Source organism: Cydia amplana, chromosome 4, assembly GCF_948474715.1.
Source record: "Cydia amplana chromosome 4, ilCydAmpl1.1, whole genome shotgun sequence".
NCBI lineage: Eukaryota > Metazoa > Arthropoda > Insecta > Lepidoptera > Tortricidae > Cydia > Cydia amplana.
Genome location: NC_086072.1, coordinates 13773298 through 13798315, shown reverse-complemented (window position 1 = coordinate 13798315; position 25018 = coordinate 13773298). Strand labels below are relative to the sequence as shown.

Genomic DNA, 25018 nt, shown 5'->3' with positions numbered 1-25018 from the left:
TGGTAATAAAAAATAAAACGTGTACGTTTGTTGTATTGTTATATTAGGTTAGCTTATTACCCCCGTAAAATACCAGTTTTATCCCCACGGGGGTAATTACCCCCAGGTTAGGAACCACTGGTTTAAGAGCATGTTCTGATCTTCTGATTAGGAAAAGTAAAGATTTTTTAATGCGTCATAACTTGTTTTCTTCTACTTGTTCCTAATAATTGTTATAATTTGCAAACGATTATATTATCGAACGAGCGAGCGAAGCGAAGCGAAGTTCTTACATTCGACTTTGAACACGCGGCTGGCTACCGGCACGTCTCGGCATTTCGATGTTTTTAAGCTGAACTGTCAGAAGATAGTTTGATACTCAATAACTTAAGTAAATTAGTTCTAATTTAAATGAAATTGGGTAAACGTGTAGTCGAGGGCATTATATTTTAGTCATTAAATTATGAGCAGGCCCGATCAAGAGGTTATTGAGCTAGAAGAGCTTAGAAGGCCAAAAAGCTGTTTGTGAGAGGTCTTGCTATTCTGGTCATTTTTTTGCAAGAAACATGGTCGAGTTTAGTATCAAATGAAAGTGCTCGACTTACACTATTATAATATCGTTTTTAAATTGACCATTTTGAAATAATTAGCAAGATAAAAATAAATTAGAATAAACATAACATATGTATTTGACATTTGACAGGAAATATTTCGGCTTAGCACAGATACAGTTTATTTTAATCTCTATGGTGGTGACTTAAATCCAGGGGAGGGACAGCCGTATACGAAGCCCTTTATTCGAAAAAATAGCGCCATCTATATTACTTAACGCTAAACTTGTAAATGGCGCTTCAAAATTGATGCAAAAAAGCAAATCTTGTCAGTAGAAAAAGGCGCGAAACTCAAATTTTCTATGCGACCATATCCCTTCGCGTCTACATTTTTTCTACTGACAAGATCTGCTTGGCCAACTATATTATACATACTACTCTTTGCTTAAATCAATCAGTTAAGGGCTCCACAGACCTTGCAATAAATCCACGCGATCTTTGATCTATTGCCGCCTATAGAGCGACATAAAATAGTTGAAATTAAATAAAATGGAACTTAAAAATGTCCATAGTAAATTGTTGCCATGTATAAGCATTTTACGTCAAAAATGTGACAGTTACGTAGAAAGTGGCGTCCTCATTTATTTTCTATTATTTTATGTCGCACTATACGAGTAGGTGCAACAAAGTCAATCGCTATATAATGTTTGGTTAACCGCGAGTTCTCAGTTCGGGGCGAACTACTAGTTATTTAAGATCACCTGGAGGGATCGCCCAGGTGATTAATGGATAATAAAGTCTTGATTAAAACTCTTATTAGATCCCCCAGGCTATCCAACGACGCTATGGGTGATCTTCAGCAACACTTTAAACACGTAAATTAGGTACCTAATACATTTTAATCACCGTCACCAGATTTTTCTTAATTTCTGGGGTATCCTAATGGAACTGAATAGTGAATAAGTATATTCAGTTCCATAGTATATGCTATCTCTTCACTAAAATCAGCAAAGGGTTCGTGCCTCAAATCCTGGTCAAATCTCTTCCTGTTTTGGTTTAGTGTCCGTCAACGAATAACTGTTTTTGGGACATTATTTGTCAATTCTAGTTCATCACCATAGTAGTTGCCCATTCCAGTCCAACATCATCAATTGTTATAGACAGGCATATTAGGATAACAAATAACCACATGCCTGTTTTTTGTTCTTTTGAACGGATAATCTTGAACCGGTCGTCTTGGTCGGTTGTCACATTAGTAACCATATGTGCTAGCATATTGTGTGTACGTGAACGTGCTATCTACATCCGTCGGTCGACGTCACACGGGCTGCCGTTCACAACACCCTTTGCCTCTAAACGACCAGTCCAAGTGTGATCTCCTGCTAACATTATTTATCGCATCTGACGTTCAATTTATGCTAGTGACGAGCTCACAGTCGAAGGAATGTGTTGTGAATTGTGAAGTACCTCGTTGTTCGGTCGTCAGTGGATTTTTTTCGCGGCCGGTGGCTCAGGCGGTTCGCAACACGCGATTAACGTACATCAGTGTGTTGGTAGATTCGACGCGAACGCCACGCGTCGGAGTCCTATCTCAGTACCTTACCGGTGCAGTGCGCGAACTTAACAACGACAAAACACGTCGGGTTAAAGACAATACTGTTTGTGCCTTAGGAAGTTTACTGTGACATTGCATTGTTGACGAAAACACGAAGTTATTTTTCTAAGGTACGTTGAAAAAATGTTTTCATTCAGTTGTAATTTTTATCTGTTGAGATTGAGCTATAAATTAACTCATCATGGATGCAATGACAATGAGACAATGAATGTGTTTATAAATTGACTCTTAGTGTTTCGTGATGAAACATAGGTTCAAATATTGTTCCTAAAAGGAAGTTTAGCAGAATTAAATACCCAAAACAAAAAGAAAAACATCCAAATTAACAACTAGATTTTACATCAGTGTCTTTAACTTCTGGAACGAGCAGATCAGACTTGCAATATTCATTGACCATATATAGACAAACTTACAAAAAAAACATGTAGCAAGTTGATTGTCTATGAAAAGAAAAGAAAGTATTTGTTCAAGGAAGACGGAACATGGCATAAAAGAAAAGGAGTCATTACTTACACTGTGCAATCAAGTTTGGTTTCCACGCAGGAAATTTGCAAGCGTTATCATCAGAGTCATTTTACCGTAAACCTTTTGAACTGTTATGATTCATTGCACGTATTGCTTACAATTTCGTTGTCCTTTGTCTGAGATGTAGACCTCTTAAACTGCATCCTGCAATTCAATGGCTCGAGTGGATTGCTCATGCTCAGCTGGCAGATATCTCAATAATACTTGTTTGTTTGCGTTAGAGTACCTAAATCCTTTAGAAACATTTCATGTAGCTATATGATTTCGTTTGTCTTTCGTGTTTCGTGACGTTCTATGCTAACAAACATCTTTAACAATAAGGCAATAACTCATGCGATGTCTTTATCTAATTAACTCATGTATATATACGGTTAAGTAAATACTTAGATATATAATGTGAAGTTATATTTAAAGCGAAGTTGCAATAATGTACCTTCTCGTATAACCTCGTATTCGGTGCAGCATTTCCATGCAGGTGTTGTTTTCAACTGGCTTTATTATGTCACATTGATATTACAAGTATCGATGGGACATATATTTCATTTCATTGAGAAACGTCACTTATTGCGGCATATATGTTAAGAGCCAACAGGAGCTAAGATTTAAATATTTTAGGTAAATATACCCGTCTCGCTAACGGAAGCGGCTCCTAAAACTAGTGCGATAAGGACAAGGCGAAAAATCCTGCGTAAAAATCTTAAAAATCGAGGTTTCGTACTCGACTGTTTCCTCCTCCAAAACTTAACCAATCGTAACCAAATTTGGAAATCTAAATGATAATGACATTATCTGTGTCGGACCGTTTTGCTTTTTTGACTAATTGATATCAGTTTTGAATAGCACGCCTCTCATTGCGGCATAGTCAATTAGGCCATTTTGGCCATTTTTGAAGGGCTCTAGCGCCTTAAAAAACAAATATATCAAAAAAAGCAAAACGGTCTGACACAGATATTGACAATAATAATCTGTGTTGAAAAAATCATTGCTCTAGCTTCAAAACCCACGGAGGAAACAGTCGAGTACGTTTGTATGGAGAAATGACCACTCCTTTTGGCTCTTAAATATGTGGAAAAACCGAAGTTTAAATAACGGCAAAATGTGTTTTCCTCACCTGCATGGCATGACCTATGGCTTAGTTGCTGTCAATAGGGAAGGCACAGTAGAGGATACTGAATACAGCAACCTATCTCGGGGCATTTAGGAATTTCTATTGGGTCCAACGTTCAAATTCGGACGCAACCACAATATATTTAAATAATACGCAACTACTGCTCGACCCTCCCGTGTAGCATGTATGTTCGTGTGTAAAGTGTACTACATAGGCCTCTCTTCTATAAGAGCGGCCTATGCTCAGCACTGTGCGATAAAGGGCTGATATGATGATGATGATGATGATGTGTACTACTACTAGACTACTCTATGCAGGGTGAATTTGTTATGTCTGATCATGCTCTGAGGGGTGAATATGTAGGTCATACTTAACAACTTTTACCATGGAGCCAACCCTGAAATAGTAAAAATTGTTCAGTATGACCTAATACATATTCACCCCTCGAGAGTATGGTCAGACATAACAAATTCACTCTGTATGTAAAAGAGCACAGCGGTGACGGTCGTACTTAAGTTCTCAAAGGTCACTTGATAGGCTCACGTGTAATCTGCATATGTTATCTCCACGTGAAGATCGATCTTTGCGGGTAAGACAAACGTGCCAAGTGCCGATATAAGGTTTCAGAAACACGTATCGTATCGTTCCTTGTGAACGCAGTATTTAATGCCATGTGAACTTGAAACCATGCAGGATCTTGTTTACACGGTCGAACAGCTCCCAACCTGTGTTAAAACTAAGTAACAACGTATTGTTACTTAGTTTTAACACAGGTTGGGAGCTGTTCGACCGTTCGAGTAATCGAGTGTGTTTAGCAGTCATAGAAAAGAAAAGAAAAGAAAAGAAAATATTTATTAGTAACATCGTTACAAGTCAGGTTTATAAATTTACATTTAAAGCATTATATAGTTATAACACTTATAACTAACATATCGTTATTAGTGTATAAATAACATCAACATTAATTTAGATATTACATTTTGTACATATATTTCATACATTTATTTATTGTTTAATAATTCATTTACATCATAAAATTGCGCCTGTAGGAGCCATTTTTTAAGTTTGCTTTTAAATACATGTGAGGAAGGTGCATCCCTGATACTGTCCGGTATCTTGCTGTATATTAGAGGGCCGAGGACATAGACTGACCGTTTGGATTTCGCGAGCTTGTGGGGCACGGGGGCAAGCTGGCCCGCGTTTTTATTGCTACGCAGACTATATTTTGTGTTTGCTGATTTAGTTGCAAACTCTTTGCTATTATTGTACGTAAATATTGCCACATTTTGGATTAGTAAAGATGGAAGTGTTAGTATGCTAAACTGTCGAAAGTACTCGCGAGCAGAGACATCGTCAGGGACACCTGCTATCGCCCGAACGGCTCGCTTTTGGAGTACAAATACCCTATGCCAGTCTGCTGCTGTAGCCCAAAGTTCGGTACCGTACGTGATATACGCGTGTACTGTAGCAAAGTAGCAGCTCCTGACAACATCTCTGGTCGCAGTACTAGCGAGGCGCTTCAGCGCGTAGCACGCGCTCCCCAGCTTGGCGCACAGCTGGTCGATGTGTGCGTCCCACCGTAGCCCGCTGTCTATAGTGAAACCCAAAAGTTTTGTTTCGGCTACCTGCTGGACAGCGTCATCACCGGCGCACACCGTCGATGGTTGGGTCACGTGACCGTTAAGCCTAAACTTCATCCAGAAAGTCTTACTTTTGTTGAGGGCTAACCCGTTCGCGTTAAACCATTGGCTCAGTTGGTGAAGGGTACTATTGACGTTTGTTTCCAATTGTTCGTGGGATGCGCCTGTGACGACAGCTGTCACGTCATCAGCATACATATAAATGTTGGGACCCTTTATGACCTGCGGGAGGTCGTTGAGGAGAATACTGAATAGGGTATTCGAGAGGCACGAGCCTTGAGGTACCCCGAGTAGGCATTTCATTTCCTCCGACCGAGCGCGACCGCCATCACCCACGACCACTTGGCATCTATCGGACATAAAAGACATAAGTAATGCTAGTGCCGGCCCACGAACACCATAGTGCCCTAGTTTGCGCGCGATAAGTCGGTGGTCGGCGGTATCGAACGCGCGCGAGAGGTCGCAGCACACCACGGCTACCTGCAGCGCGGCCTCTCGCGCGCTCAACACGTCCCACACCACCTCGCGTACCAGGTCGGTAGTCGAGCGCCCGTGACGGTATGCGAATTGTCTATCTGACAAGGTAGATTGTGGTATCCAGAATGATAAAAGTCTATTGTTAAGCCCGACTTCTAATAATACGATGCATACGATGCCTCTATTAAATCTATAATAATAATAGGCCTTTTCATCTGTGTCAGATGTTTTAAGCAGCATCCTGGTGACAACACTTGCATTCGTGGCTGTATAGTCCTATGCGAGAGAGGATCCCACGTCCACACACGCGGCAGGTGTATGCTCCCCCAGATGGGCGGGGGTTGGAGGCCTGCTCGTGACGCCTCATGCATAATCTATATAATATCAATAATCAAACAAAGGTGTAAAATATATTTCTAGCAATGCAAATGTAGCTATTGCATAATATATATAATCAACCCCCGCATATGATTGGTAATTATGATGCAAAATAATGATCAGCTGCTGTATATACAAACAACTAGACTATTAATACCTTAATTAATATGCATAATTTGTTTAAAATGTATTTGGTCCCGCGTTAAACGAAACTGGAAAAAGGTAAATGGACTAAATATTAGTCATCATTTCTCTAATATAGGACTATATAATTATCACATCTTGGCCTTCTATATATTATTGGCTGGCTGGAATTCAACATTAAAATAATCGAATATCGCGAATACGAGAGCAATACTTGGATAATAATATATGAATGTAATTTGACTAATCTGTGACATCGTTTTCATGTAGGTTTTTCACCCAATTCATGTAGGTAGATTTAATGAATATTCAATTAGCTTCACGGAAAGAGGATCCACAGTTCTGTTTTGTGTTTGTCTCGAGCCGGCTGTTGTGATAACATCTGCCAACTGACAAAGAAAGACCGCGTTAGTAAACAAAAACATCCTATACCTACCTACCTACGGCAGTTTTTAGGGTTCCGTAGCCAAATGGCAAAAAACGGAACCCTTATAGATTCGTCATGTCTGTCTGTCTGTCTGTCCGTCTGTCCGTCTGTCTGTCCGTCCGTATGTCACAGCCACTTTTCTCCGAAACTATAAGAACTATACTGTTGAAACTTGGTAAGTAGATGTATTCTGTGAACCGCATTAAGATTTTCACACAAAAATAGAAAAACAACAATAAATTTTTGGGGTTCCCCATACTTCGAACTGAAACTCAAAAATTTTTTTTTCATCAAACCCATACGTGTGGGGTATCTATGGATAGGTCTTCAAAAATGATATTGAGGTTCCTAATATCATTTTTTTCTAAACTGAATAGTTTGCGCGAGAGACACTTCCAAAGTGGTAAAATGTGTGTCCCCCCCCCTGTAACTTCTAAAATAAGAGAATGATAAAACTAAAAAAAATATATGATGTACATTACCATGTAAACTTCCACCGAAAATTGGTTTGAACGATGATGATGATGATCTAGTAAGTAGTTTTTTTTTATACGTCATAAATCGCCTAAATACGGAACCCTTCATGGGCGAGTCCGACTCGCACTTGGCCGCTTTTATGTCATAGGAATAGATAGTAAGCAGACTTAATTTCCTGTTACAATTGCCCACAGAACAATGAATATAGGTCAACACTTATCATAATATGTTTGAACATTTTATAGCATTTATACTTCGGTTGACGTTTATATTGTTGAAACAACTCGTTGCGTGAAATGTAAATACTTTTGGCAGAGATGGGAACCTCTTTGATTTGGTCTATGTTTGTCTATAATTATCACTGAATTCGCTCGGTTTTCCAAGTCTCCTTATACATTGAACTTGGTGCCCTTGGAGCTAATATTAGGTACGGGTACGACTGCTGGCGGATGCTGCCAGCAGTCAAGTTTGACGCGCCCGTCCGTGAACGCTGGACATCTGCCACTTTTCCCTTAGGTAGGTATTATGATGATCTAAAAAAATCGAAGGTCCATACTTTCCCCAAATACTCATAATATGTAACTTTTTGTGTAATTTCGTTTAATACATATGATCAGAACCTGAATATAACTTTCCTAAGTTGTTGTAACATAGTGTCTCAATTTAGTATTACCGAATTGTCTTACGAAATAGTATCGTACATCGTACGATACACTCAGTTCAGTAGGTATTGATTCATACGTATGATGAAGTGTGCTTCACAAAAGCAGTTAAACGTACCGCTTGTTTATTGCTCAAACCTGCCCTAGTAGCACGGTCGCATTTTTATCGTTTATCACCATGCCTGTCACGTTCTAACAAGTATGTAAGTGCGAAAGTGACGGGCATAGTGATAGTCGATAAAAATGGAACCGTGCTGAGCCCGCTGTATGTTGTAAGGTGGATAACATCTCGAAGATTATGTCACATGTAGCTACCTATCTAATTAAATTTAGTCGTGTTTGTCTAAACTAAACATAGATTTTACTAAGCATACAATCATTATATTGTATGTCCATGATTCATATAAGGAGATTAGTGGCGTGTACCTAACCGTTTTTACTAAGCGGATTACGACTTACGAGTAAGTGGCTGTAATGTGTCGGGGGCAGAGTCCTCGATGGCCACGCACGTTGAGGCCGCATGTTTTCGACGATCGCTCCAATGTCACCGGTACTCGCTTCTGGCCGGAAGATAGAGAGTGCCGAAAGCTATAATTAAATCGAGCTTCATTCAAACATTTCTACAATTTCCAGAAAGTGCTACATTCGAATTTTACGACCATGACGTACGAATACTGGTGTGGTTATGCCATGACCAAACCACTGACGTTTTACACGATCCATTTTAATATAGGTAGCTATCTGGACTATGCAACATTGAGTAACATCCTGCGGTGCCTGGCAGTGCATCGACCCACTATTTCAAGTGATATTTACTTTACAACAGAACGTTTCAGAAGCCATGAGCAAACTGTTTATAATTTCTATTAATTTTAGAATTGGAATGTGGTAATGCACTCTGCGGCAATTAATTATAAATTTTAATTAGCTCTTTGTAACTTCTCAAAATATTGATGCTACTATACATACAAACTCTTATCCTATCAAGTAACAATAAAATTATTGCTGAAGCTAATCGATTATGTGATTTAATTATATAAACTTTAACGACTTCTCTTATCACGTTTAACATAAAATGTGTCAAATGTTTGTTTAACTCGGGCATTATCTCTCCTTTGTTCTATGTGTTTTTTAAACAAAACTATAATTATTGATAAACCCACAAACAAAGACTAATGTGTCTGCTTACAAGTAGTCTTCGATTCATGTGTTTGTCTTTTGTTTCAGGAACTAAAACAGTAGTCCGAAGAGCTCAAGTGACACAATGGGGTAAGCCGTGCGAAGCGGCGGGTTGTTGGACTGATTATTTGGGACACAAGTGTTAGTATATATAGATAACACGAGATTCTTTAGGGGTGTTAGAAACAAGTGTTAGAAACAAATTGCCAAGATGTATTCTATGAACTATATTGGGAAGTTCATAGCGAACTTTAGGGAGTTTTACAACGAGATTAACGGGGCGACGCTGACCGGTGCCATAGACGTGGTGGTGGTTGAGCAGCCTGATGGCAGCTTCACGTGCTCGCCCTTCCACGTGCGCTTCGGCAAGCTGGGGGTGCTGCGCTCTAGGTTCAAAGTGGTGAGTACCTACTACTAACAGGAACACTTGACTGACCATTGGTAGACCATATCTCATTGTAATAACGTGTACAAATGATCAGTTAACTGCGTCGACGATGGTACAATTAAAATAACCAAATATCCTCAATAATAGGCTAGTTTCCTTATCAATGAGCTGACCCCTTCGTATCAAAACCAAAATGATTTGCTTCTGCGAGATGTGTAAGCCGAGAAAACAGATATATTAAAATATGTATCTTGCGTTGATGCCACTAGATGTGATAATTAACCTTAACCTTAGCTAGCTTCAGATATTAAATAAGGAATATAATAATTTAAGTTATTTTTTTAATAAGTGGATGCGCTGAGTTTTGCTGTAACCTTGCTTTCACGTATTAATTTTATTCCAAAGTGGCTGTATTTGAACAAAAATTCACCCTATAGAAAACTAGCCTATTCTTAAAACATTATTTGACTTGACAAATAAATTCCACTTAACTAATAGAGGTGTATTGGTTACTGAAATAGTAAATAAAAATAGTAGAGTGGCCCGAGCTATGTAAACAGCTTGTATATTTCAATTTGAGCATGTATGTGCCCATTAGAAGGTTTGTACAAACTTATAAATACCAATTGTGTGTTTTTATATTTGAACTATAACCCACTAAAGGGCCATCATCCCACCCACACGTATTTCAACATGAGAAATGCCACGTAGCACGTAGGTTTCTTATTCTATTTTATGTCATGAAGGGCTGGCGTTGGGAAAGATATAGTACAATGGGAATAATAAATTTGAGAGGTTTTTGTTTAATTTATCCTACATTAGACAGATATGTTATTATCGAACGTTATACGTATAATCGGAAGAGTAATTAAACTGATAACAAATGTATTTTATTATTATAAAGAGTGATCCGATGTATGACGTCAAAGAACGCGTTTATTGCTATAAATCACGTTTGTTAGCGGTATGTCGCCGGGCAATCGGCAACATGACTAAATAGGGAAACGTTCTCACCAGTAACGATATAATGATAGAAAACTATGGCGTTCGTAACTAGCTATAGAATACAGCCAACTATGCAGCTATAAGTGTACCATTTTGCTTCTAAGTACTGTATTGTATTTTGATGGTGGAGAGACCAGTGCCCTGTTTATCAAAAGCTTGTAACTTGTAATACAAGCGGAAGTCCCTTTCTAACAAAAGCTGTCAAAAAGGGACTTACAAGGAGTTACAAGCTTTTGATAAACAGGGCACAGCATGCACTATATTCAACAAATTTATTTTGACGCTTACGGACGTCGGACACGTCTAACCAATATAAAGTACTTGATAAATACCTAATGATCAAGCAACGTCGTGTTTCAAAACATTACATATTTCACTCACTAAATGATAAATAAGATGTGAAATAGTCACACGGTCCTTCGAACCGGATAAATAAACAGTAGGTACAGGTACACACGATTCAAGTCCAAAGTTCACGACGCGAAGTTGGCACATTGTATAATATCTGTCGCGATACCAAGAAGTTATGACGCGGCAGCGGCACCATAGATATTTACTATTTGTCACTGTTGTATTGATACGAGCATAATTATTGTTATTATAGGAATATTTTTATATTACCTATAGGTACATCATTCATTATATATATTGGTACTAAACCTATTATGAGAAGTCTAATTATATGTATACGGTAGTGTCTAGATTGGCTGGTATAATGTCTAATACTGACTTTACTCGTACGGAATTGCTCTGTATGATTCCCTGAATTTATAGTTAGCTAGTTCGTTAGTAGGAATTTTGCACTTTGTTGATAGTCACGCCCAATTAGATTTGCTTGTCCGGCAAGTCTCTGCGTCAATATCGAAACGTAGCATTAGGTACTCTGACCCGTTTCGGTTCTAGATTCGTGCTCTTCACCAATTCGCCTATTCGCCGTCTCGAATGTATTAAACGATTGATTGATCTGAATCAGCTCCGCGGTCATCTCTTAGCTCGTCGAGTAGTAGTAGGTCACTCATTCCATTTCATTTCTGTATCGCTGCGTTTTAGTATCGTCCATAAATTTACTTTTTATGCGAAACGTATCCTCAGCATTCAAGGTTGCATACGTTACAGATGTAATGAATTTCCGAACAAAACTATAGGAATTAACAATAACGGATAACGTGCCTTCTTAACCTTTTAGTAACGGTTGTGTCATTATTGTTAGCATTTATTAACCCCACCTATATATTTAAGTACATCTCCAAAAGGGACTCCCCAGGGATTGTGACATTAATAAGTTCACTTTATGTTTTGCTGGGCTTTTCCGTCTGTAGTTACTTAACTTCATAAATTTTTGCAACGTGCAGTTTGCAATTGTATTTATACTTTTTATTCTCAGAACAACGCCATATGTGACTCACGAGGACTTTTATCCGTCATCTGTTCGCACATTCACAAGGAATGTGTAGTAAATGCTAGAACGACTATGACTATTAAGAACGCTCTTGTAGGAAATGAGAATTTCGCGCACATCACAAGTTTACAATAACGCGCATGCGACATGCGGCTACCGAATTAACAATCAGGCGGTCTAGCATGAGTTGTGTTCTCGCGCGCGAGTCCATACTTGAAGTCGCGCAAGGTGTAATATGGAGTCGGGCGCGATAACGAAACTCATGCCTCACGCCAGGTGTTACATGTAATATTATTATAGAATATAGGGTACATACCCACCTACTTATATTTGACTAGACGGTCATTATAAAAAAATGTAACGGCTAAATATAACGTACCATCATTAAAGCGAGCTCGGCAGGAAGATCTCAAGATGGTATAGGGTAATAGTTGCCAAAACGAAATGGGTAATCTTCTGAAGCTGAATCACTCTGAAGATTGGAGTAGCGCCAACCCTGAGATATTATTTCACCAAGAATGTAAAAAATATTGGCATTAATATTATTCCTGATCCGGGCACCTGTTATTTCGTGGGAAGTTTCAAAGTTTACAATGCGTGCTATTGAAGCATTAATAAGTAAATATATAGGTATAATTATGGGAGAAAGATTTGATGTACTGTACACAACGTAATAGAGATAGTATGTCTGTCTGCGCATCTAAAGATAACCTATGCTCTTTGATCTTGTCCGACCCGTGCTGTCTCTTATCGTCAGATTGCTCGAAAATTAAATGCGTATCGCTAAATGACGTATGTTTATTCAGGTGGACTTGGAACTGAATGGCGAATCGCTGCCCATACATATGAAATTGGGCGAGTCCGGGGAAGCGTTCTTTGTCGAGGAGGTAGGCGAGGACGAGGCTGGCTGGTCCGCGCACCTCGCCACCTCGCCCATCCCGGCCGCGCGCTTCGAGCAGCTGTACGAGCCCCGGCGCCGCAACTCGCTGTCTGCCGTCGAGCCCGACCATGGACAGGCCTCCGATTACACCAAGCGCAGGTAAACTATAGCTGGTCAAGCAAATCTTGTCAGTAAAAAAAGGCGCGAAATTCAAATTTTCTATTGGACGGCCTCCCTTCGCGCCTACATTTTTCAAATTTGCCGCCTTTTTCTACTGTCAAGATCTGCTTGACCAAGTATATCCACGCACGCACACCATCGTCAGTAAATGGCGGTTGACGTAACGTTCATTCATATGCATCGCGGTTTAGAAACAAAAGTTTTCGTGTAACACATAGAAAGTGAGGGGATTTGTATACATAGTCCAATTAATTATTCTATTACATTCGCGTGCAGTTCGAAAGCGAATTGCGTTTACCTTATTATGTTAATGAGAAATGCACCGAGCCGTTAGAATTGAAATAACGCCCATACCTAATTAAGTGAATCCCGCTTGAGATTTCCATATGCGCTTGCAGGTACACCGCCGACGGCCAGTCGATACAGAAACCAGACGTGAATAAACTTAAGCAGGCGAAAAAAGATGCCAAACCAACTAGCGATCACGATAACGATGCGTTGTTCGAGATGGATGGATTGGACGGCCTCGACGAGACGCCGACGAACTGGGCCGATTCGCGGACACCTAAAACGTTTTCGGCGACACAGCTGGAGGCCGGGAGCGAGGCCAAGCAGACTGTGCAAATGATCAGCGCGCACAACGACTTCCGCCCCATCGAGGCCGCCGCTATCCTCGATGATGCTAAAGTCAACGGCAACGGAAAGAAGAAGAAGAAAACTAGGAAAGTTAGCTCAAAAAAGAAGCACCAACGGAAATCGTCGACGAGCTCCATCTCCAGCCAGTCGGACCGTGCCGGCTCCGAGCAGCGCCCCTCCCAGCCTACAGCCATTCCTAATGCTACTGATATCAACTTCTTCAGCGACGGCGAAATGAATGCCGCGACACTTAGGTGAGTCGACTTATCATTTAATAATGTGTGTGTTTGACTTATACGTAGCATTCGCATGTATATCATGTTCTTTAAACCTCTAAAATACGAGGTCTGATATTAAACAAATAGAAGTCTAGAGCTAGTGAGTGGCAGAATAAATAATTCAAACTAGGAACCGCGAGACCTCCCTAATAGACATTATATTCGATGCGAGCCAGCGGGTTTCAAAAGTGGTAGCTGAGTATGCTACCGGGATATACTGAAACATAGAGACTTTCTGCGGGTTACTAAGCATTTTAAGAAGTATTTCCCGCGTAGCCAAGAGACCACTAGACAGGGTGACCGTACCTCGTATTGAACTCTGTTTGTCCTCACGCGCGCCTGGTTGCAGCGAAGAGATGTCGAACCTGAAGCTCACCGGCGACAACCGCATCCCGATGGCGCTCTCCGACACCGCGTTCGAGGTGCTCGCCGCCTCCAGAAACGCGTAAACATTAACAATATTACTACCACCGCATCTTGCTTGCACTACTCTACTTACCTGTGTTCGTCTAAAAGTCTTACTTTTAGTAACATGGAATCGGCTTGAGCCGATCACGTTTGAGCTGCCAATTCGTTTAAAGCGTTTAGATGTCGGTGGCGTTCGCTGATTTACATCCGCGATTCAGGCCGTTCAGGCGCCGTAACATGCGTAGTGCGCTCAGAAATTCGTTATAGTTAATAGTCAACAATTAGTGTTAGCAAGTGTTCGTTCAGTTCTATATTACAATCGTGTTATCAGAGACGAAGCGAAACAAATGTTGTTTTTACCGCTCTTATGATATTGGTTTAAAAGCTCTTTCTGATCGGCTTAATGCGTGGATAAATGTAGTGAGACACTAATATCCTATTTCGATCAAACATGCGGTCGGCGCTTAGCTTTAGTTATCACTAGACGCATATCATGCTTTTAGTACAGCAAATAATGATATCGTATAATGACATTTTAGGATAACGCCACTCCAATGTCACTTGTACCTCCCAGAATCATTTCCTCATGTATCCTTCATCCCCTCCCCAACATATTTCCATTTATTGTAATATAGTTTCCGAACGACCTTCTCACAGATTAATTTGGTTATCTAATCGCTTGCTTATCAAATAAATTTTGGTCTAACAGTAATTTACGACACATTTGAAATTACGTAAAGGCATAGAAAAAATATGTTTTTGGGAGCGAAGATAACGCGTAGTTAATATCGTCGCGCTTTCTAAAAGTACGCGTAACAGTAACAACAGTAAGTAGTCTTACTAAGTCGCGTCATTAACGGAGCTCGCTCGTCAACCATTTGAGCGCCCATGACGGCAAATCACGTTGATGTAATGTATTTCCCTAGACGCCACGCAGTCAATTGAGAGTCAATTCTTCAAAATCGATTAGATATCTGCAGATCTAATTGTAATTGAGCGTTTTCCAAAAAAAGTGTACATTTCATTCATGTCTTCAAAATATTGACTTCTTGGGCTCATTTTACTCAGAATCATTTGTACATTCACACTTTTTTTGGAAAACGCTCAATTACCAGTATTTTAACTATATTTTTTTTTAGTTTATATTATTTCTCTTTAAGACTAATTTGAATCATAATCATAAACAACAGCAGAATGAACCTAAGCTCTTGAGTTGTTTAAAAACCTCATAAGCATGTTGCTGAAACAATAAAGTTGTGCCTAGATCATTTTGAACAATATCAGTTTTGCCGTTGACTGTATAGACCAGTGTATAAATAAAACTAACCATCATAGAATTTCAAAAAAATGGTGGTTTGGTTATGGCGTCGTGCATCATTTGTGTTTTGCGTTAACTCTTGGCGCTCAAAAGGTATTTTAGACGTTTCAGTGTACTCATGTATGATTTTCTTTAGGGGATCCCGCGGTGGCACGCCCGTACAATCGGATACGGAAGTCGAGCTGTCACGGACCGCGAAGGGCGACAAATCATCCCAGTCATGGCGTTGGGGCGAGCTGCCCGAGCCTCCCGTCCGCACCGAGTGCGCCAGTTCACCCACAGAGCTGGGGTCCTCTGGGACCCCCGGGTCTCCGGCCTCGCCTGGGACGCCGGGTACTCCGGGCTCGCCGGCCGAACCCCTTAGCTCGGACGAAGGTATTTAGGCCATTATTTTAATGTTATTATCCATTCCCATGTTATAAAATCATGTTCAATAGGCTACATGACTAATTTTCATTTATGGTAACAATCGATCGGGTTTGTTTTTAGGATCAAATGTCTATATGGGATCCATTGCATTAAAGTAACACAAAAGTCAGAAATTGTAGTCAAAGGCCGACAGTCGCACTTCACTCGCGAAACGCCCTATACAAAACGGCCAGGGGCCGTGACGTCATCGCCCATCTTGTAGTATGGACAAAACAAGAAAATTGCGTTTTTGTCGGTGAAATATTGCGTTTATGTATATAGTTGCTATACAATATTGTTTTTGGTGAAATGTAAGGAATCGAATGGTACCCTTACTTTTATCGTTTTTGAAAGTTAAAAAAAACTTAAATTTTGAAACTTTCAGGTCCTGTATTTTTGTAATTTTTCAATATTTTATTTTAATATCCACATTATTGTGATAAATTGCTCGTTTGCTATCTATTTTACTAGATTTTGTTATAAAATTCAACATGTGTCACCATCCCTATTGGCTTTTAACTTTAATAAATATCCTAAATAATTTGTTTTGAATTTTAAGAACGCGCGGGCCGGTCGGGGGTGTTTAGCGGCATGTTCCGCTTCATGTCGACGCGCGAGGCCACCGAGGCCGCAGAGGGCGTGTACCTGGACGACCTGGACCGGGGGCAGGTCGACCCGGACCTTTACTTCCCTAAGCACCACGTCGGACGGCATCGGAGCGGTGAGTAACAAACAAAACCTGACTGTTATTCATACACTAACCAATAGCATAGAGAAAAAAATACGTAGAGTGCTCACTCCATACATCAGTTTTAGTACCAAAAAGACTATTAGCATCTAGCATCGAGTAGCGGAACTATCAGTACTGCTACTTGACAATAGATGTCGCCACCGACCGGAAAGTCTTATGCTGTTGAGATAAGACTTTCCGGTCGGTGCTACATCTATTGTCAAGTAGCAGTACTGATAGTTCCGCTACTCGATGCTAGATGTAGACACTGAAATTAATAGTCTGAACTGATGTATGGAGTGAGCACTCTATGTGTTTTTTTCTCTATGCCAATAGGTACAAAATGATACCATTATTGGTTGAATCTAACTTGTTTCGTATATGGTATTATCTCATTAGCCGAATAACCTGCATCCTCTTTTCAAGCGTTTTATCGGAGTATCGACGTGTTAGTAGAAATAAAGGTCACTATAACCTGAGATGATATCATACATTAAAAAAAAAGTGACCAAGTCCACCGGTGGTCGAGGCGGGTCTCGAACCCCGTGTGTAAATCAAAAAATATTTCATTGAATTAGAATGTTTTGTTTCAGCAATTGCATTCTAGAATTAATTCATGTAACTTTCTCTCCCAGCAGTAGAATTCAACCGTTGATACTTGCAGGTCTGCCGAACATATCTCACGAGAACACGGGGCCTACGGAAGAGGAGTACGAGTCCGGCAACGGACCCTCCCTACCGCAGTCTCCGGCCTCGCTCGAGCCGCCGCAGCTCGACTCGGACGATGATGAGAAACTACTCGCCAAGTAAGTTAACTCTGTTTTAACCTGTAGCCATTATATTTAACGGACCATTGCCATTGCATTGGACGTTTTATCGACTAAATAACTAGTGTTTAGTTTTAAATTTATAAAATACATATGTATGTTAGTCTGTAAGGTATTTGTAATATGGGCTTTGTTGCCTGAATTAAATTTCTAAATAAAATAAATTGCCACTTCACAGTCTATAAAATCTCCATAAGAAAAAAATACAAAAAGCCTTATAAAATACGGACATCGGTTCCGTAACATTGAAATCTTATCACAATGATTTCCAAATAATATTTTATCGCCACCGGAACTTTGAATCATTGCGGATCCGTCAATGATAATGATAAGAAATTGAATAAGGGCGAAGGTATTTCGCATTGTCAAGTTCATAGCAAAAACGTATATATGTTAAATAATTATCATGTTACCTTCCTTTAAAAATGTGAATCGTCTATAGCAGCCATTCTAGGGTTCCGCGACACCCCTGCAGGGGTTCCGCAAGAATTTAGAATAATAAAATAAGCATAATTATTATGCTTATTAATAAAAAAATACACTTCTAAAAACTATTGTTTTATTGTAGGGTTCCAACAAGTATTTCGCTTTCCAAAAGGGTTCCGTCAAAAAAAAGATTGAGAACCGCTGGTCTATAGTTACGTAATTGATTGCATGATTAGATCCACCGGTCAGTTAAATGTGGCTTGAGTCGGTAACGTTTGCCCTTGACTTTATTCAAATGTTTGTTGGCCAAATATAGTGGTTGTGGCAAGTTTACATAATTTAACGTACTACCTACTCAAAAGGTTTGTTTGTCACAACATTTCGTTCGTCTTGTTTATAGACTTTTCTTGTGAAAAGCAACGATTAATAAATATATACCGTAACTTAGATATAATCATCTAATATCTATAATAGTGGCAAAATATATAATATAATATTTGCAAAATTACTAAGTATTTCATTTCGATTCAATTTGAGAGCGAATGGCCTTATTGTGGAGCAAGGTTTTTAGCTACATTTACAGGATAACCGTTATTGATAAGAGATTTTAATTCTGTAAGATCAATCAAGTTAAGCATATGATGCATAATGGGGGCAAGGGCATAACTAATACAATTATTATGTCTAATTTGCATTAGTTCATAAATAAATAACACAAATGCACAAACGCATATTGAGATAGCCAGTTTAATATGCTCACCCCAATGACTTGCCTCAGACCTTAGCCAAAATAGATAATTGTTACTATCAAGTTGTTACGTCTTACCAGTGGTTACCCATCTAACAATTGAGTCATTGCGAGAACATTTTACGCGTTTATTTCCAACTAGCGACCCGCCCCGGCTTTGCACGGGTTAACAAATTATACATAAACCTTCCTCTTGAATCACTCTATCTATTTAAAAAAACCGCATCAAAATCCGTTGCGTTGTTTTAAAGATCTAAGCATACATACATACAGACAGACAGACAGCGGGAAGCGACTTTGTTTTATGTAGTGATTTTGCTCAGATGTTAACACTGACAATCCAACCTCTAGACTGAGCTTAGGCCAATTCTTTCATGAAACCGATGCTGCCAAAAATACGGGGGTGCGGGGGGACGAGGTGAGCGAATCCCGTGCCGTGATTGGTCCGTTCAAAGACACGGACCAATCACGGCACGGGATTGACTCGAAGATGGAGTAACGCTACCGTATGTGTGGCAGAGGGGGTAGCGCGACTATGCTATGTCTAGAGATGTTAATAACCAGTGATCGGGGATTTCTATGCCACTTGGGGTGAATGACCTCAATCATTATGCTAGTATGGATATGCCGCGGGATTCCGGGATTCGTGTGCGATATAGGAGAGTGTTTTGGTATGTTACTGTTAATCAATTAATCATGCATTGCATATATTATTAATATTAATAATTGAAAAATTGAAAACTTAATAATTTTTTGAATAATATTTTTTCTTTAAATCATAACCAAAACTGTTTTTTTACAGTCCTTTATTTTATAAACGAATTACCAACACCGAAATAGCGTTTACTTTTCGAACAGTTTTATTCCTATCGCGGGCCAAGTGGCGTATCCATATTACCATTTCGACTTGATATCCCGCGGTGTGGCATAGAAATCCCCGATCACTGTTAATAACTCATTATATTTCGGCAGAGGTCAAGTCGGCGTATACGTGCGCGAGGAGCAAGTCTCCCGCGCGCTGCCCTACGAGGAGTTCTGCGCCGAGGGCGGCACGCTGGCGGCGCAGGGGCGGCTAGTGGTGCGGCTCGGCGACCGCTGGCTGCCGTGGCGCAGCGCCGGCCCGCTGCTGCTCTCGCTGCTGGCCTACAGGAGACCTCTGCCTAGCGTGAGTCATTGTCAACCCTAGGAATAGTAGACACAAGGGAGCAAGTCTCCCGCGCGCTGCCCTACGAGGAGTTCTGCGCCGAGGGCGGCACGCTGGCGGCGCAGGGGCGGCTGGTGGTGCGGCTCGGCGACCGCTGGCTGCCGTGGCGCAGCGCCGGCCCGCTGCTGCTCTCGCTGCTGGCCTACAGGAGACCGCTGCCTAGCGTGAGTCATTGTCAACCCTAGGAATAGTAGACACAAGGGAGCAAAATTACATATTTCCGGCGATGGCGTACATTGAATTCTGAACGAAACGATGGATTATAAAATGGAATCCTGGGAGTACTTAGCGAGGGATTAGGGCTAGTGGTGCGGCTCGGCGACCGCTGGCTGCCGTGGCGCAGCGCCGACCCGCTGCTGCTGTCGCTGCTGGTGTACAGGAGACCGCTGCCTATCGTGAGTCATTGCCACCGTCAATCTGCCCTACCCTAGGAATAGTACATTGTGTCGCAAGGGAGCAAAATTACCAGTGATCGGCACGACCCGTGTCGCACGGTGTCAATGACCTCAATCATTATGTTAACATGGATATGCCCCGAGATTTCGGTCTTTTTAGGAAGTCAGTATTTCCGATTGTAGTACATAAAGGTATTCCACACAGGAAGATGAATGATTTTTACCATTAAATAAAACGACATCAAGTTCAAAATAGGTATATAATCACATAGTAATATATCAATTTTTTATTTAATAATTAATTATACATTTTATAAGCTTATTTAACACTTTATCGTATATTTGCAAATATATATCATACAATAAAATGATTCTATTTAACAAAATCACGGAGTTATGTTCTAATCTAATCATGTCCATATTATGATTTCTGCTCGCAATCCCGCGGTGCGTCACGGGTCGTGCCGATCACTGAAAATTACATATTTCCGGCGATGGCGTACATTTAATCCTGAACGAAACGATGGATTATAAAATGGAATCCTTGGAGTAGCGAGGGATTCTCAAACAGAAATAGAGTCTAGTGAGGGATTCAAGTGTTAATGCCCAAGTTGGGAAAATTTTTGCTACCATGTGACACATACCTACTGCTTTACACATCACTTAAGAGGAAACTATTATGTTTCATAAATTTCATAATATTATTTTAGTCCAAAAATAGTGCTCTAGAACAGAAAAGTGCAATTAGTGCAATCTTAATTCCTCCTAGCAGGGAAGAAAAAGCCCATTTCCTAATAGGTGATGTGAAAAGCTTCTTGTCGACTGCCCTACTATTGTTAAAGCACTAAAGTTCGAGACTAGATAGCAGCAAGTAGCCTTATCGTTTTCACTGTCTTACTCGTCAATATTTCATGTCCTTGTTCTGAACGAGTACCTAAATGATATCAGAGCAATAACCTGGATCACCTAGGTAGGTACCTATATGGCTAATTACTGGTATTGCCCTTGCTGCCTTTATAAGACCACGTAAATTACACGCTTATGGCGATTTATACATGAATTAAACCTAATCTCGTCTAATGATAGTCAACATAGTTTCACAATCCCACATCCTTCTTGAGTTATTCTAACACCTAGAGAACGTCGTACAAAAACGTCGAGCACTTAACACTCATTATAAAATAATGTTACATGAAGTGTTGAAGTGACAGGTGGCGTGGGTTGAGGAGGCATACCAATTTGTTAATTCGTCTATATTTTTTCGTAGGAAATATTTACTTTAGCAATATGTATATAGATAGGGTTGAAGGGTCTAGTAATATCCGCGTGGACATTATATTATGTTATGGAAATATGGTTTTTTACTACTAAGACATGTATGGTTTTTACATTGTTACATAGATTAATAAAAATAAGGAATTACCTAAACGAATTCTATTGTCGCGTGAGTGACTTGCTGTCTATGTATATAATAAGTCTTTTTAAGAACTATGCACCTAGTCATTTGTGTCTTTCCAACAAAGAAGGGTCCTTAAATATGCTTCAAGTGCAATAAATGAAATTCCAACAGAAATTCTGATAGAAAGTTCCTTATAATAATAAGGAACTTTCTATCAGAATTTCTGTTGGAATTTCATTATTATTATTATTTTATGTACAATAGTACATAAAGCATAAGTACCCTTCTCTATAGAAAGCCACATTTATTCGATTCATTTGAATCAGTTTTAGTGAATCGACCTTTCCATTGCATGTCCGCATTCAAGCTCGAAAATTTTCAAGCAGAGGATACGGGGTAGCTCTGTGAACCAAGCGTGAGATAGGGGCCAATCAGGGCTCCTACAGTCTCGGAGCTAACGTGCAGACTATATGTTAAGACTCATAGTACATTCTGAATGTTTTATAGAATGAATTATAATAGAGAAACATCTCTTGAGAACCGTAAAGATTTACTAGATTTAAAATTTCTCACTAAGCTCATAAGAAACAGTATAGATTGTCCACAACTCTTGAGTAGCTTTCGTTTCTCTGTACCTAGAAGAATACCGCGTTTTGCTATCAAACCAATGTCTCGCCCTCAGCGCCGAACTGTGTTAGGGTCAAACTCCCCGGTACCACGCTTGAGCAACTTACTCAATAGATATAGTAACAGGTTTGATGTTCACTTTGACTCTCTGACCAAAATTAGAAATTTATTCATTAGTAGTTAGTATATTTAGTTTTAATTCCATATTTAGTTATATACCTACTTAACCAGTCTACATCGTGGTTGCGCTTTGCTCCTTATTCTATAGTAATAAGGTGTTCAAATGTGTCGGCTTTGTTGTTGAATTTGCTTTTTTAATTTTTGCATGTGGTGTTTACCAGTAATTAGTTATACATTCAGCATGTTATTTAAGTTTGTATTGATGTACTTAAGCCTCAATGTAATAATAATAACTGTTGGTGAACCTTAAAATAAATAAAAAAAAAAAAAAAAAAAATATTATGTGTTATGTTTAGCGCGTGCTGGAGTCGTTAGAAAAGAGCATAGAGAAGGAGGGATCAGAGCCGCCGGCCGCGGACGCCAAGCCACGCGGCTACTCGTGGTGGAGCTGGCGCCGCTCCAACGCTGGACCTGAAGCCAAACGGTTAGTGACATTGACTTATATCATAGAGAAAAAAATACATAGAGTGCTCACTCCATACATCACTTTTAGTACCAAAAAGACTATTAGCGTCTAGCATCGAGTAGCGGAACTATCAGTACTGCTACTTGACAATAGATATAGCACCGACCGGAAAGTCTTATCTCAACAGCATAAGACTTTCCGGTCGGTGCTACATCTATTGTCAAGTAGCAGTACTGATAGTTCCGCTACTCGATGCTAGATGTAGACACTGAAATTAATAGTCTGAAGTGATGTATGGATTGAGCACTCTTGTTTTACTATATTTCTCTATGCTTATATCTCAGGACTGGCTTTACGTGCACTAAAAATGGTACTAGTTCAGCGGTGTCACTCACGAATTCGAGCCAATCGTGTAGTCTAACGCAACTAGTTGCAAACAATCACGCGGCCGCGCGCGCGTGATGCGAACTCATCAACCAATCGCGTTGCAGCGCTTTCACACCGCTGTACTGGCCCCATTCATGCTCCATTCTTATTGCCCGTAAGGCTAGTCCTGAGATATATATATGTCAATGGTTAGTCATCTCTACTCTACTTACCTACCTACCGATGTGCAAGTAGTGGAGAGTTTCCGAAACTTGGAAATGTTCTCGGATATTTCAGGAAAACTTCATATGAAAAATAAAGGAAACTTTCGTTTTGGAAATGTAAATTTTCGATACCAAATCCCAATACAAAAAATGCAATATTGAAATTTTTCCGACGACACATCAGTATACCTCCCTATCTAGTAACTATAGTTCTTTTTTTTACATTAGAAACAAGGTAAACAATCTTGATGTGTCTTTTAGTGGAAAAACACATTTTAAAAATAAGTTACGGTAAATATGTAACAATTATGAATCTAATACGATCATTTATATTCTTCTGCTTTCATAAGTAATAGTTATTGATTTAAAAAAAGTGTTTCTCAATTAAAAGACATGTCAAAATCGCTTACCTTCTTTCAAGTTCTTTCTAATGCTAAAAAAAACGTACATAGATTTGTTACTTAGACTTGTCTCAATTTGATTCATACGTTTAATTTAAGTGTGCAATTTAATTTAAGTGCTCGAACGAGGCGGAGCGTGTAGCGTTCTGTTCAGGCAAAACAAATGCAAATGTATGCGAGCGGCCTCAGGGCATGCAGCACATATCCCTTTGCCGTTAATATTAGTTAAGATAATCCACCAGCTAGATGCTATTATATTAGCTGCTGCTATCTTTTTGTGTTTAGTCTAATGGTTGACTGGGAGCGAAGGCCCTAAGGCATTAAATACGCCTTTGAAATTTCTTGTATTTGTAAACTAAATTTAATTATGCATATGTTATGTAGTACTCGAGTCAACAATGAAATATGGCCATACAAATCGTAATTTCACGTACCTAATTAAATGATGTTTTGTATGATGTATATTTTACCAGTTGTCATGTGAATATTTTTTATAGTTGCACAAACATGACGTATCAACGTTAATAATACCATTAACGTTGCACGATTTAACCGTGATAATCATGTTAAAATAATACCTACTTATCTTGACTTTCCTTATAAACAAATTGTCTCTAATCATTATAGCACGGAACCAACTAAGAATGAATTCAAGAGTTCCAGTTACCCAGAAACAGAGTACCTTAGCATGGATTTGAAAATGGAAACTGCCGAAGGAATGGTCGCAGAGGAGGTTCTGGCCTACGAAGAGTTAGAAACAGGGGACGTCGGAGAGGTCAATGAACCTGTCGACCTCATAGACCCTACTCAAGACCAAGATCCAAGGGACGAGGGGCCAACCATGCTACCGGAAAGCAAACCTATTGATCAAGGTACTAAGGTCTATAATTTAATAAGCATTATCTTATAGAGATGACTCAGTAGTTTTTTTTTGCACAAAAACGGCTCTTACAAGTCATCACCCTCTGGTCTAAAGTCCGCGTTTTTTATCGCGGCACGTGCATTGCTCGTGGTTGGCGTGTC

The 25018-nt window shown here is 39.8% G+C and overlaps 1 protein-coding gene across 1 annotated transcript in view; it reads left to right on the top strand.

The window, feature by feature from the left end:
• Positions 1–2034: 2034 nt before the first annotated feature.
• Positions 2035–25018, top strand: part of LOC134647213 (phosphatidate phosphatase LPIN3) — a 32402-nt gene continuing 9418 nt past the window's right edge. The window contains exons 1-11 of the mRNA XM_063501441.1: positions 2035–2255; positions 9211–9562; positions 12761–12993; positions 13413–13904; positions 14278–14373; positions 15791–16029; positions 16622–16783; positions 17457–17598; positions 19766–19958; positions 22895–23022; positions 24623–24867. Coding sequence (XP_063357511.1) covers positions 9374–9562; positions 12761–12993; positions 13413–13904; positions 14278–14373; positions 15791–16029; positions 16622–16783; positions 17457–17598; positions 19766–19958; positions 22895–23022; positions 24623–24867 — 2119 coding nt within the window. The 5' untranslated portion in view covers positions 2035–2255; positions 9211–9373. The remainder of the gene's footprint in view (positions 2256–9210; positions 9563–12760; positions 12994–13412; positions 13905–14277; positions 14374–15790; positions 16030–16621; positions 16784–17456; positions 17599–19765; positions 19959–22894; positions 23023–24622; positions 24868–25018) is intronic.